At 44.4% G+C, this 13,288-nt stretch overlaps 1 protein-coding gene across 2 annotated transcripts in view; it reads right to left on the bottom strand.

The window, feature by feature from the left end:
• Positions 1-13,288, bottom strand: part of ryr2b (ryanodine receptor 2b (cardiac)) — a 51,740-nt gene that overhangs the window by 12,290 nt on the left and 26,162 nt on the right. Inside the window, exons 57-76 of one of the 2 annotated variants that reach the window (XM_031578741.2) lie at positions 12,947-13,070; positions 10,639-10,754; positions 9,392-9,468; positions 8,388-8,509; positions 8,081-8,130; positions 7,594-7,654; positions 7,230-7,468; positions 6,070-6,151; positions 5,566-5,693; positions 4,963-5,271; positions 4,457-4,697; positions 3,949-4,036; positions 3,684-3,782; positions 3,317-3,490; positions 3,159-3,218; positions 2,973-3,059; positions 2,100-2,212; positions 1,799-1,895; positions 1,170-1,309; positions 968-1,019 (exon numbers count right to left, since the gene is read on the bottom strand). In XM_031578741.2, the coding sequence (XP_031434601.1) occupies positions 968-1,019; positions 1,170-1,309; positions 1,799-1,895; positions 2,100-2,212; positions 2,973-3,059; positions 3,159-3,218; positions 3,317-3,490; positions 3,684-3,782; positions 3,949-4,036; positions 4,457-4,697; positions 4,963-5,271; positions 5,566-5,693; positions 6,070-6,151; positions 7,230-7,468; positions 7,594-7,654; positions 8,081-8,130; positions 8,388-8,509; positions 9,392-9,468; positions 10,639-10,754; positions 12,947-13,070 (2,459 nt within the window). The remainder of the gene's footprint in view (positions 1-967; positions 1,020-1,169; positions 1,310-1,798; positions 1,896-2,099; positions 2,213-2,972; positions 3,060-3,158; positions 3,219-3,316; positions 3,491-3,683; positions 3,783-3,948; positions 4,037-4,456; positions 4,698-4,962; positions 5,272-5,565; positions 5,694-6,069; positions 6,152-7,229; positions 7,469-7,593; positions 7,655-8,080; positions 8,131-8,387; positions 8,510-9,391; positions 9,469-10,638; positions 10,755-12,946; positions 13,071-13,288) is intronic. The other variant, XM_031578742.2, reaches the window with a different exon arrangement.

Genomic DNA, 13,288 nt, shown 5'->3' with positions numbered 1-13,288 from the left:
TAATCTATCTTTGATTGTCAGACACATCATGCTGATTAGCTAATCAAATTGTTCTATTTCCACAAGAAGGGTGTAATCTATCGGAAACATCAGTGGATCTCTGCGTTTGTTAGGTAGCCTATAACGTGACGGTAAATACCAGCCACCTTAAGCAAGGTAAGTAGGCTTCTTCACTTCACTGGGGCAGCTCTGTTTACCGGAGCCACGTTTTGTTGATGTTGACAAATACATTATTTAGGCTATGTGATTTATCTTCTTATAGTGCCATTGCTTTGATAATAATCTTGTGTGGTTGAAGAAATATGGCAAGAAATATGGTTTTCCAACGGCCTTGCTAGCTACTGTAACGAATGCATTTCTGTAGTCATTTTTGCTTTAGAATATTGAAATGTGTGCATTTAAAAGCTAAACTTTAGTTTCTTTCTTTAGTTTAATTTCTACGGTTGCTAGGCAGGACAGTTTGACAGTGTTTGATTGCATCAAATTAAATGATTTGCAGTTGCAGCTTACACTAGGGCAGACGGCTGGGATTTGGACACATATGTATTCATGTTCAATTTAGCTACTCGCCTACATCCAAATGCCCACTCCAGGATGACAACAGTCCAACTGATTTGAGGACGTTGTTATTTGTTTGTCAACCTGGGTGTACATTATATACCGGTAGGCTACATTCTATTTGCATTTCTAACACAGATTGTTATTGAAACTTGTTATTGAAAAGTTTCGAATTTGTTCGATAAAATAAGCTCTTTCCGGCCATTAGGCCGGCAAGAAAAAATCCTAGTGGAAACCTTGCTTCATATACATTTCATCCAGGTCTTCTAAAGAAGACAGAATGCTTTTGAACTTGACTGACTAAACCGATTCAGGAAGTCCAAGGCAGGTGTTATTCATTTTGTTTACTTTTGTTGCAATACTTTGCCTGAGATAATAACTTTATTAAAACAATGTTGGCTGGTCTCACCTTAGACATGATCTCTGCAAAGGACATATACAATCTGTCTTCCTGTAGTCTGCTATGAATATAAAGAGGAGATCATCGTAACCAGCAAGAAAAAGTGACAATATTAGAGAGCTCTATCTCCTTGTAATACCAATAGAAGATGACATGAAAATATAAATAATACTAAAGACCAGGCACAGGTATAAAAAATCTTTACACAAACCTGACATGCCTCCTTTCTGTCAAAGCACTTTGGCTGAAGAGTGTGATCAGTTGATGGAGAGGGTCAGAGCAAAGTGCCCCCCCTTCCAGCTCATTATTAACTTCTCCTTCAGGATCCTCCAGTTCTTGATCACCCACTTTCTGTCAAACAATGTATAAATACCCATTTACACAAATAAAGTCGAAACAGTGACATCGCCCAATCACTGCTCCTACAGTAGTGTGTGTCGTGAACATATTTTGAGACACACTTTTGTGGTAATATAAATGTAAGCCTGTTAACCTTGCAGTAAACCTCTAGAAAAATACTGAGCCGCTTATAACCAGCAAAACACATGGAAGCACTTTCCCATAACATCTGAAAATAATGTGTTACTCATCTCGCCATATTGATTTCCAAAAAAGAAACATCAATAAAAAATGGCCTAATTGTCTAAACAAAGTCCCAAAGCACCCATTGGCATATCTGACCATGGAGACAGACGGCTGTGTTTACATGACTAACTGCACATCCTGAATTGTTCAAACATGAATGAATTTTGGATTTGACTTAGTAACTTAACAGTGAAATGAAGTTTGGACTAATGCTTTTGTTGGATTATGTCATAAGTACACAATAGCCATGCTTACAGTCAAATCCTCTATTAGCTTATCTTCAAAAGAATGGCCCTCTGTTTCAATCCATCCTTTTCCATAACCCAGAAGGAACAGATTGACTGCTCTGTGCCTGAAGCGAAAAAGGGGAAAGTGAGAGCATGTGTGGGAGGGATAGAAGTAGAGAAAGGCAGAAAAAAAGAAAACGTAACTTTACATTTACATTTAGTCATTTAGCAGACGCTTTTATCCAAAGCGACGTACAAAGGAGAAAACAACTTTAGGCATACTGTTGTCATTAAATAGTATTTTGCGGCATATAAATAATATAACACACCTGGGTAAATTGTATAGAGGTGCCATTCTGAAGCAAGCCACCACTGCTCTCTTCCGCTGCTTGGACAGCAGTTTGTTCCATACAGCCTTCTTTGTCCTATGTGGCCTCTCAACCTGAGGGAGTTAAGGACATCGAACAGCACCACAGGTAACATGAGGGCCACATTCAAACAGATGCTGTTGTTAGGTTAGGATAGGTTAGGTCACATGGTTAAGAAAGCACTGACTTACAGGCGGGGCTTCAGTGATGTCACGATCTGTGGCTGATTGGTTGAAAGAAATACCTGTTCTCACCTTTGAAGGTTAGGCCCTTTGTAGGAGCAGAGGCCTACTGTTTTCAATTAGGTTAGGCCCTTTGCAGGAGCAGAGGCCTATTGATTTCCCTCTGGTGGCATTCCACATGTGAGCCCTTGGGCTGTGGCATTTGGATACAGCGGTTGGCTGCATTTGGGATAACCACCACAAAACAAAAAGAATGGAACTGAACAAACTCTTTAAGAACCCAAGCTTGAGTTGACCAGAGCTGGGGTGTGGAGGCCCCGGAGTGGGGGCCGTGGGGTGTGGAGGCCCCGGAGTGGGGGCCGTGGGGGCCGTGGGAGCCGTGGGGGCCGTGGGAGACGTGGGAGCCTCAGGTAAGTGTCCTCTCTCATTTTCATCACGTAGGGCAAGCGTGTAGGTTAGTTGTTAGGCATTTGTTTTGGTTTGTTTGTTAAAGTTACTGAAGAGGAGGTTTCTAGCTTGTATTTTATTCACCCCTAGACAACACATCTTAGCTGCCAAGCGCAGGCTCTCCCTATTTTGTAACACTGTATTACACAATAGCACAGCAGTTTCTGAAAGGCAAAAACAAGTATAAAAGTGTGAATGAGTTCACCTGGTCCAGGTGAAATAAGACACGAGCAATGCCAAAAAGCCGCTCTATATCCAGATCCTCAATTTTCCAAGCCCCTCTGAATAAATCCTGTCAAACAAAACAACAAACAACAAAATATGAGACACAAACAACAAAATATGAGCCAGAGACAAAGTTTGTGGGTGAATTTTGTTCTGTGTGCTTCACCATATAGTGCTTCTGAAGGCCTTTGCGGATGATCTCTCTGACCTCCTCCTCCGTATCCTTCTACATAGATACATGTCAGAAAGATAAAGGGAACAGGTGAGCCACCGATGGCATTTGAGAATCACCTCATCTCTTTGTGATCTTCTAGATTCTTCTACCTGAGATAGGTGGGTCTTAGCCTTGGCTATAACCTCCTGGTCAGCAGCAGAGCAGACGCTCAGGCCAATAGGAAGCAGTTTCTTCAGAGCGGCCACGATGAGAGAGGTGTGAGTGGAGTAGCGGTCCCCCTTTCTCCTCAACTTCCTCCTTTCTTTATCCAGCGCTCCCCCTCTCTTTCATCCAATGAGAAATTACATTGATATGAATCGCATCATTTCATTTTATTGATTTCACTCACATTCACTAAGTACAACCAATTTGTGCAATACTGTCATAATGTTTATCTTAATGAGACGAGAGTATCTTATCTACAAAAACTATCCAATTAATAGGTCATAAAAGTTCCATGCATGCACCAGTGCCCACCTTTGAAGTAGGCTTAGTGTTCCTGCTGATGTTGACCAGGAACTCTGTGTTGTTAATTTCATTCTGGACCACAAAATTCTGCTCCTCCCATTTGAAATTCTGGTGAAACATGAAATTTCAAGGGTCAAAATTACCAAGTGTCAAGCTAAAATGTGTTTGCTACATATATGGAAAACATTGTGCATGTGTGTGTGTGTGTGTGTGTGTGTCTCGTATAGAATACATTTGAGACTTGTGATGCATGAATTTGTTGTGAAGTGCTCACATGAGACTTAGCCCAGAAGATGAAGATGTCTGCTACCATACTGAAGAGCTCCTCAGCCTCGGGAGTTAGCTCTCTCAACCAACTTACTCTACAACATCAAGAACACAAACCATGTTTGAACTGATACTCCAGAACCCTATGTACAAATAACAACAATCATTATGTATGGGTCAGTACTGTTTGAATACTACCGTGTGTGTTTGTGTGTGTGTGTGTGTGTGTGTGTGTGCGTGGGTGTGTGTGTGTGTGTGTGTGTGAGTGTGTGTGTGTGTCAGTGTCAGTGTGAGTGTGTGTGTGTGTGTGTGTGTGTGTGTGTGTGTGTGTGTGTCAGTGTGAGTGTGTGTGTGTGTGTGTGTGTGTGTGTGTGTGTGTGTGCATGTGTATGTGTGTGTGTGTGTGCGCGTGTGTGTGTGCGTGTGTCAGTGTGTGTGTGTGTGTGTGTGTGTGTGTGTGTGTGCGTGTGTATGTGTGTGTGTGTGTGTGCGCGTGTGTGTGCGTGTGTATTCACCTGTGTAAGTCCACATAGGGAATGAGTAGTGGGTAAAAAGCATACAGGTCACGGACCAACACTGTAAACTTCTCTTGGATGTGTAACTCCGCCTCTGATGTATCACCCCTCCCCTCTGTCTTCAAATGCTCCTCCTCCAGGAGAACTGACTCCGCCCGTTTCTTCAGCTTCTCCATCACGGGCAGGAAGTGACTCTTTAGGAGCTGTGGTTCTGCCTGGCCAATGATTGGCTGAGACACAACTGGAACGGACGAAAGATTCATTAGGATATTCCTCTCCTGTTCTGAATGAGAACCTTTTTTAAGTCAATCTTAATGAACCATTACACACAGCACCATTAGTTATGAGTAAACAAGGAAGTCCTCAAAACAAGACATTGTCAAAAAATCTTCCTGATCTAGAATCTTTCTTTTTTAGCAAGACCGTCTCCAGAGCATGTTTGAATGTGTTCCAATGCCAATGAAGGTGAATGTTGAATGTGTAGTTTCACTTCTTCACAGGCTCACCTGCCAGGCGCTTCATCCAGGCTCCGTCGGCTATCCCCAGGTGATTGTGAATGATGGAGAGGATGTGGCCCAGCAGCGTGTTGGTGTGCTCGGGGCCGAGAGAGGAGACGCTCTCCCTGGGCCCCTCTGCGCCGCCCCAGCGGGAGAAGTAACTGCAGAGCAGGGGGAGCGTGACCTCGGTGACCCGGGACAGCAGAGCATGTCGGGCGGCCGACCCTGCCAGCACCAGCTCTTCCACCTCACCCAGGGCCTGGTACAGGGAGGGCAGGAGCTGGCTCGCCTCTTCAGCATGAGAGGGCACAGCCACAACTGATTACCACAGGGAGGGAGACAGAGAGAGAGAGAGAGAAGACAGCGTGAGATAGGGATGGAGGGAAAGAGAGGGATTGACAAGACATGGTGAGGGGTGGAGAGAGAGAGAGGGAGAGAGAGAAGACAGGGAGCAGTCGAGAGGGGAAGAGTGAGAGTGATGAAGTGAGCCAATTATGATGATGATGATGATGATGATGATAATCGTGGTGACATTCACTGCACTGTGGTGGAGATAGCGACACATGCTATTGTGACTTGGACATTTGGGGGGAAAAACGTGTGCTGAAGTACCCCCTTCTTCTGCATTACTCATGGCGTAGACAGAGTAAGGGTTGTGCTCATCCACAGGAGGCTCCAGGAACGTGACAGGAAAAGCAGCCGTCAGCGCAGCCAGACACGTCCCCACCTCCGGCCTCCGCCTGTCAACAGCCAGAGAGAAGTGACAGGTAAGATCCCTCCTCGACGGGATCGACTCTGTAAGGTACGACAGCTTAAAACGAACACAGCCTCCCCCCCTCGACTGAGAAAAGATATCTCCCTCGGAGCTGCTACTCAAGGTCTTACTGCAATCCCCACGACGCCACTTAAGAGGCTCGGCTGCTGGGCCAATGATTTGACCTTGGTTTCAATTGTGTTAATATTGTCATTATTCTGTCTCGCTTCAACAATAGCCTTTTTCCTCTTTGGCTTTGATCTGTCTCAAAGGCAAGACCAAATGCACTTATGAAACAGGCATCCTTTAATCTTCTACCAGTGCTCCCATTTCTCAGTGCAATCAGTGAATGCTGTGCCTACCTCTCAGCGTAGATGTTCTTGGAAGTGCCGAGTGAATACATGCTGATTAGGATTCTATAGCAGGAGGCTTGAACTGTATCCACTGAAAGAGAGAAGACAGCATGCGCCTCTTAACCTCACATTAACAGGTGATTCACCGTAACATTCACTTACATTTACATGCTAATCACCAGGCATAAGGACAGTATTTATTTAAGAGCCTGTATAGCACCAGTGTTGCAGGCTCTGGCCCCTACTTGAACAAATGATGTATTCTGCTCCAGACAACGAAAGAATGGTAGTGTGGTAGAGTAGCAGACATAATCAAAACATAATTATAATAATAAGGTGCTGCTATATAGGATATTGCAATGACCTCAGATGTGGCTATTAGAATTTAAAAATGATCAGTTTGAAAACCTGTCCATACACTTCTATAGGGCTTGATCTGACTGGGAAAACATATTTGGCTACAGTAGGCTCTGAAACTGGAGAAACGTTAAGGGATATGTAAAATGGCCAACGTAAAGCTTTTACAAATATTCCCCTCAGCTTTCGAGCACCAGAGCATGGTAACTCCGTTTCCCCCGGGGAGGCTGCTTTAGATCTGAAGGCATTAAATGCAAAGTCTGGGAACCAGCTGAATGAGTGACAGCTCCTGTTCCTGTTAGATGAGCCTGAGTTCACTCATGGCATTTGTCATGGCAGCCGGATCTGCAGGGAAAATCCCCCACAGCAGTCGAATATTAATGTACAACATATCACTGAACAAGGGGGATATCAAAGCTGACAGCGACAGAAGGCAAGAACAATGAATGATTAAACAAAACAGAGAGCAGCTGTCAAGCTAACCTGTGATGCATGAGAGAAATATCAGTTCTCATTGAGAGAGAATAACGCAAAATGAAGGCATGGAGTGTCTAGATGATGAATGGGTATGATCATATTCAACCTCATATGGGGTGTTGACTTCATGGAATGCACCTAATGCTTCTAATAAGAGATCATGGCAGTAGTTTTAAGTAGATTTCATCAAATCTTTTCTTTATGGTGTGTATTCCTGAAGACATTACACCCCCGCTGACTAATGAAGATGTTCCATTATTTCTAAATTTGGTTGGACAGATGGTGGAACAGCAGGGGGGAAATGCAGACGGTCTGAGAATAGATCCCTGACTCACCTATGAGCTCCTGGCCATACTGACACTGAGCAGCGTGATGGAAGAGAGCGGTGAGGACGGGGATGAGCACCTCGGAGGTGTAGACCACGGTGTCGCCCGCTCCCCTGAGCTGGCCTCGGGTGGGGGGGACTGGGCCCAGAGCCAGGGTCTCCACGGTGAGCTCCAGATCAGTCGCCGCCTCCTCAAAGAAGGAGCACAGAGAGAGACGCACAGACTCCGCAGCGCTTCTTATAGCGCTTCTAGAGGTGGACGGGGTTTGGGGGGGGGGGTGTCAAATAAATAATGTTAATGTGAGAACACAATGCTGGAATTCGTTAAGAATTTTTTGTGTTTTTTTTAATTGCACATATTTAATAGCACCAACCCAGCATCCAAACACGACGCCAAAATGGTCAGACAGCTTGTCACAGAAGGAGAATCGTTTCCTGAATATAAAAATGAAAATAAGGATTAAAAGGCAGGCACAAAAAAGTTCATCCATGCTAAACACTGTGACTTCTTTAAAATGCCTAACACACAAATATCATTTGGTGACACTTCTGTTGCGTTTACTAAAATACCTCCTTAATCTCTCTTTGAATTCCAATGGCCATATCAGTCCCCTTTTCCACCTAATTAGGTCAATTAGGGCTTTGCAGGACGTGTTATGAACAATGAGCTACTCTGGGAGCAGACCTACTGACAGCGTCCTACAGAGGAATGCACTAAGACGTAATGGTGATAAATACATGTGAAGTGGGAAAGAATGTGCAGCTGGAAAAGCCAAGTAACTCCTGCAGATGAGAGCGAATAAAAGATGATGAGAATAATAGGAAGCAAAATCTTGAAGCTTTTATGCACACAATTCTTACCAAAGAGACATATCCTACGCCTTACAAGAGCTCCAAGCTTGCAGAAAAGACTGAGGATGACAGGTGACAGGCAAAAGAAGACGTCATGAGACAGAGAAGAGTTAACAGAAAATGAAAGTAAAAAAAGAAAAAAAGAAATCAAAATAGGAGGGAAAGATGAGATGGCGATAGGGCAGACAGTTTGAGCGGGACACAAATAGACGGAATTCAATAAATCGAGTTGAGAGGAGTTTGGCGAGAAAGGAAGGAGAAAGGAGAGAGTGAGGGCAGATATGTCACAAGCCGCTGGTCACATTCCATTGGTTACCTGGTTACCATCTCTTTCTCTTTGTTGGATGCATGACCTCTGTTACCAAGGAGATCCGTAGAGGTGGACAGGAAGTAGCAGCGATGGCACTTAAAGTACTGATCAACCAAGGGTAAAACAACCTGTAAGTGAGAGGGGAAAGGGGAGAGGGAGAGAGGGGGGGGGAGGGGAAAAGCTAAAATTACAGATGTAACAAATCTGGCAAGACAGGAAATGAAAACAGAGGTGAAACGCTTATTCTCACACCTCTCCACTTCTCTGGACAGGCGCCCAGACGGGGCGGACTCGCCGCACATAAATCTTGGCCGGTCTGTTTGTAATAAATAGCGGCCAGAGTCACTGGCGTATTTATACGCACGAGCGATTTTCTCCGGGCCCTGTGTGTGCGACAGCCTGTGGGTCAGTGACTCAGAGCCAGCCGACATGCGAGGAGGCGCCCTGCCGGAATATTGCTCTCAGCCTGGTTAGGGAGCGTGGGAGGCCTAATCAATAACCCAATCAGCACTGGGGCCTCCCAAGCAGATTACTGCCTTCAGCCCGTCTGGAAACTCATGACAACATCAGCCCAACTGAATTACCTCACAATATAATTAACCAGGAGATCCTATAAACAAAGGTATCTCTATCTGATATCAAATACACTAAATGGCCCACCATGATGCCAGGCCATTTGACGCACTGCTAATTATAGAAGCAGCAGTGATCGGTAAAGCCCATTAGGAGGCATAAACACACCACTGATGAGGATGGTACACACACTAGCTGATGCTTATGTTATCTAGGGTGCTATATACGCTGTTGTGCTGTTCCTATAAGTCTATAAGCTTTATTTGCATTTTCACTGTTACCATAAAGATTAATTAATTCTTCATATGTCACATTATATATTCAATGGGTTTGTTTACAAGAATCCAAGACTTGTTTTGGTAAACAATCATGACTTGATTAATGGAGTCCGTGCACTATGCACCAGCTGAGTTGAATGGAAATTCAAAGGGACTGACCTTGACAAAGAAATAGGTTTGTTTTTCAGGAGGAGGCTGTTCTGATTTGGATCCTTGTCCTCTAGCCTGAAGCCCCTCTGGAAACAACAGTTGCAAAATACACATTCATGTCATGATTCCGGTAAGTTCTTAACCAGACACAGATAGTCTAAATAAAACCCAATATTAATTGTCATGTAACTTTTAGAATAGTACAAGTTTGTAATAAAGAACTTTAAACATGGAGTGTTTAACTTCTGAGAGGACATCAAGATTGATAAAGCTGTGACCTTGTCAGAATTGTCTACGTTCCGTTTCATAGATCCATGAAGCCACATCAAATGGAAACGTTAAAGCTAGAAACATTGGCATTTTATTTCTGTTTTCTGTTGCCTTTTAGCCAGCAGTCCCTCGAGTTCCAGTCATGATTACAAGAGAAACTCAATTATCTTCTTGCTGTATCCCTCCAACTTGGGGCACTCATGCCAATGCAGGCTCTGAGTAGCCATCTGCTTTGGCATGCGAGTATGCAGTATGCAGTATGTGGATGACTCAGTAATGAGATGGATCATTCCAGACTGATCCAGCTTTAATGTTTCTCTCCTACCACCTTCCCTGACCAGCTGTGACATACCCTTCACCTGCACAGACCTGCACATACCTTTTACCTGCACATACCCTTCACCTGCACAGACCTGCACATACCCTTCACCTGCACAGACCTGCACATACCCTTCACCTGCACATACCTGCACATACCTGCACATACCCTTCACCTGCACATACCTGCACATACCCTTCACCTGCACATACCCTTCACCTGCACAGACCTTCACCTGCACAGACCTTCACATACCCTTTACCTGCACATACCCTTTACCTGCACATACCCTTCACCTGCACATACCTGCACATACCCTTCACCTGCACATACCTGCACATACCCTTCACCTGCACAGACCTGCACATACCTTTTACCTGCACATACGTTCCCCTACACATACCTGCACAGACCTTCACCTGCACATACCCTTCACCTGCACAGACCCTTCACCTGCACATACCCTTCACCTGCACAGACCCTTCACCTGCACATACCCTTCACCTGCACATACCCTTCACCTGCACATACCTGCACATACCCTTCACCTGCACATACCTGCACATACGTTCCCCTACACATACCCCATATTATCTTTTGAACACCAGGGAGCTTCTCTGCACTTGAATGCTAGGGCGGTTTTCTGAAGGACAGCAACCTTCCTCACCCAGCTCCAGCAGCTGTTCCTGGGCCTGGTCGGTGTAGGTCAGAGCCTGCTGAAGAACGCCATAGGCGAAGCGACTGGCGATGGCCGGAGAGTCACAATCCACAGGCTTTCTGTCCCTGTAAGAAGCATAGAGATGGTGATTTATATATAATGCACAGTGACTTCCCATCTTTACTGTAATCAACCTCAGGAGAAGTTCAAATACAGCACACCTTTACAGCAATACAGTGAAAGACAACATAATGAACTGAACTCGCTGAGTGGAAGCTGGATATCGTCAATAAAGGTTTGTTAGTGAAACTGGACTGCGGCAAGTGTTGGGAATAAGAAAGAGGCCAGTAAGAACAGTGTGGGATTACAATAAAAAACCCATCTGTGATCTGAGAACATTTGGCCTCAGGAAAGGTATAGGTTACAACATACAAGCAGACAGACACTGGGCAGACCTCAAATGATGTCTACGCAAGACAAGAAGATGCCAAAGAATCCCACAGTGTTTTCAGACCCAATGCTGAAATAAGTTCACGAGAACTGAAACCCGTCAGCTCACCAGTACAAATCCTTCACAAGTGCCTCTCATGTATAATTAATCTGGGTTTTGATGGCTGCAGTTCAGGAGGCTAGAGAGTGATTTGGATCTGGGTTAAAGAGATTTATGACCTCCCTGTCTGCTGTCCTTTTCTTGGGCGCAGCGGGGAACAGGTGAGAACAGCACAGTGAGCCGGGCCTTCATCTACAAGTCCCCGATTATCAGCGCGAGGAATTACATTCCACACCTCACAAAATATTAAACCGTGGAAACCAAAACAACAAAACAAAATCCATCTTGGTCACACAGTTTCTTCTGTCAATAAACACTCACTGGCTCCGCTGGAGAAACAGCTTACCCTGAGGAGAGTTTTGGGAGGCTGTTTTGATCACGTAACACATTTAAAGGCTTGAGGACTGTAGCATTGAAGTTAAAGAGAGCGCTTTCATGTTCCCCCACTGTTAAAGCGGAGGCTGATCTAGGTCTGAGCCAGAATCTCACTGTCGATAAAGAGAGAGCGTTTGGCACTTCTGAAGTAACTAATCATGTATGCATTCATGCTTGCTCCCCCCAGCACTCATCTTTAGATTCATATCAACACAGGAAGCAAAACTGCCATTAGAAATAAAGGCAAAAACACAAGAGAACCATAAATGCCTTGTGGCTGAACGCACAGCGAATAGCAATGAGGAAGTGCATTACGGGGGAATGACTATTTCAGATTTTTCCCAGGATGCCTATTTGGGAAAATGTGTGAAACTTGAAACAGAACTTTTAAGATACAAAACAAAACCATGACCTACTGTCATCACCATTACCCTCCGTCATTCTAGTGCCACTCACACCCACACGTATCCACTGCTTCATAACACATAATAACACATGATTCCACACGTATCCACTGCTTCATAACACATAATAACACATGATTCCACACGTATCCACTGCTTCATAACACATGATTCCACATGTATCCACTGCTTCATAACACATAATAACACATGATTCCACACGTATCCACTGCTTCATAACACATGATTCCACATGTATCCACTGCTTCATAACACATAATAACACATGATTCCACACGTATCCACTGCTTCATAACACATGATTCCACATGTATCCACTGCTTCATAACACATAATAACACATGACTCCACACGTATCCACTGCTTCATAACACATAATAACACATGATTCCACACGTATCCACTGCTTCATAACACATGATTCCACATGTATCCACTGCTTCATAACACATAATAACACATGATTCCACACGTATCCACTGCTTCATAACACATAATAACACATGATTCCACATGATTCCACACGTATCCACTGCTTCATAACACATAATAACACATGACTCCACGGGACTAATCTCATGTTGGCTGAGACAATAGAAGGGAACTCCCAACTGGAGTTCCAAACTGAACTGAATTCCATGTGTTGCTCCATGAGACAAGTACACAAGATCTGGACATGTGGTATGGCCACACACACACACACACACACACACACACACACACACACACACGGACGCAAACACACACGCACGCACACACACGGACGCAAACACACACGCATGCACACGCACACACACACACCTCCACACACGCACAGACACACACACACACACACCTCCACACACACACACACACACACACACACACACACACACACACACACACACACACACACACAGACGCAAACACACACACACATGCACACACACCTCCACACACACACACACGGACATACACACACACACACCTCCACACATTGTATCCACTCATGTGGAAGAACTTGAGGATGTCTTGAGCTCTCTCTCGTATTCTGGTCTTCTCACGAGCAGGCACAGAGTCATAAGGCACCAGCAGGGGATGACTCCCCCCTCCTAAAATAACAAAAACAACATTATGTCCCATTCTGGTATGATGGTATGAAACTAAATGTTTATATTAAAAAAAATCTGTCAACATTTGTCATGAATACAGCCAAGTCATTATTACTAAGACAGTATAAACAAACAGCAGCTAACAAATGATACCTGTGGGAATGTGACATGTAACTTTAACATACGTTTAATTAATTATGAGTCCCACAAAAGAAAAA

This window comes from Clupea harengus, chromosome 13, assembly GCF_900700415.2.
Source record: "Clupea harengus chromosome 13, Ch_v2.0.2, whole genome shotgun sequence".
NCBI classification, from domain to species: domain Eukaryota; kingdom Metazoa; phylum Chordata; class Actinopteri; order Clupeiformes; family Clupeidae; genus Clupea; species Clupea harengus.
This window is presented reverse-complemented; position numbering and strand designations above follow the sequence as displayed.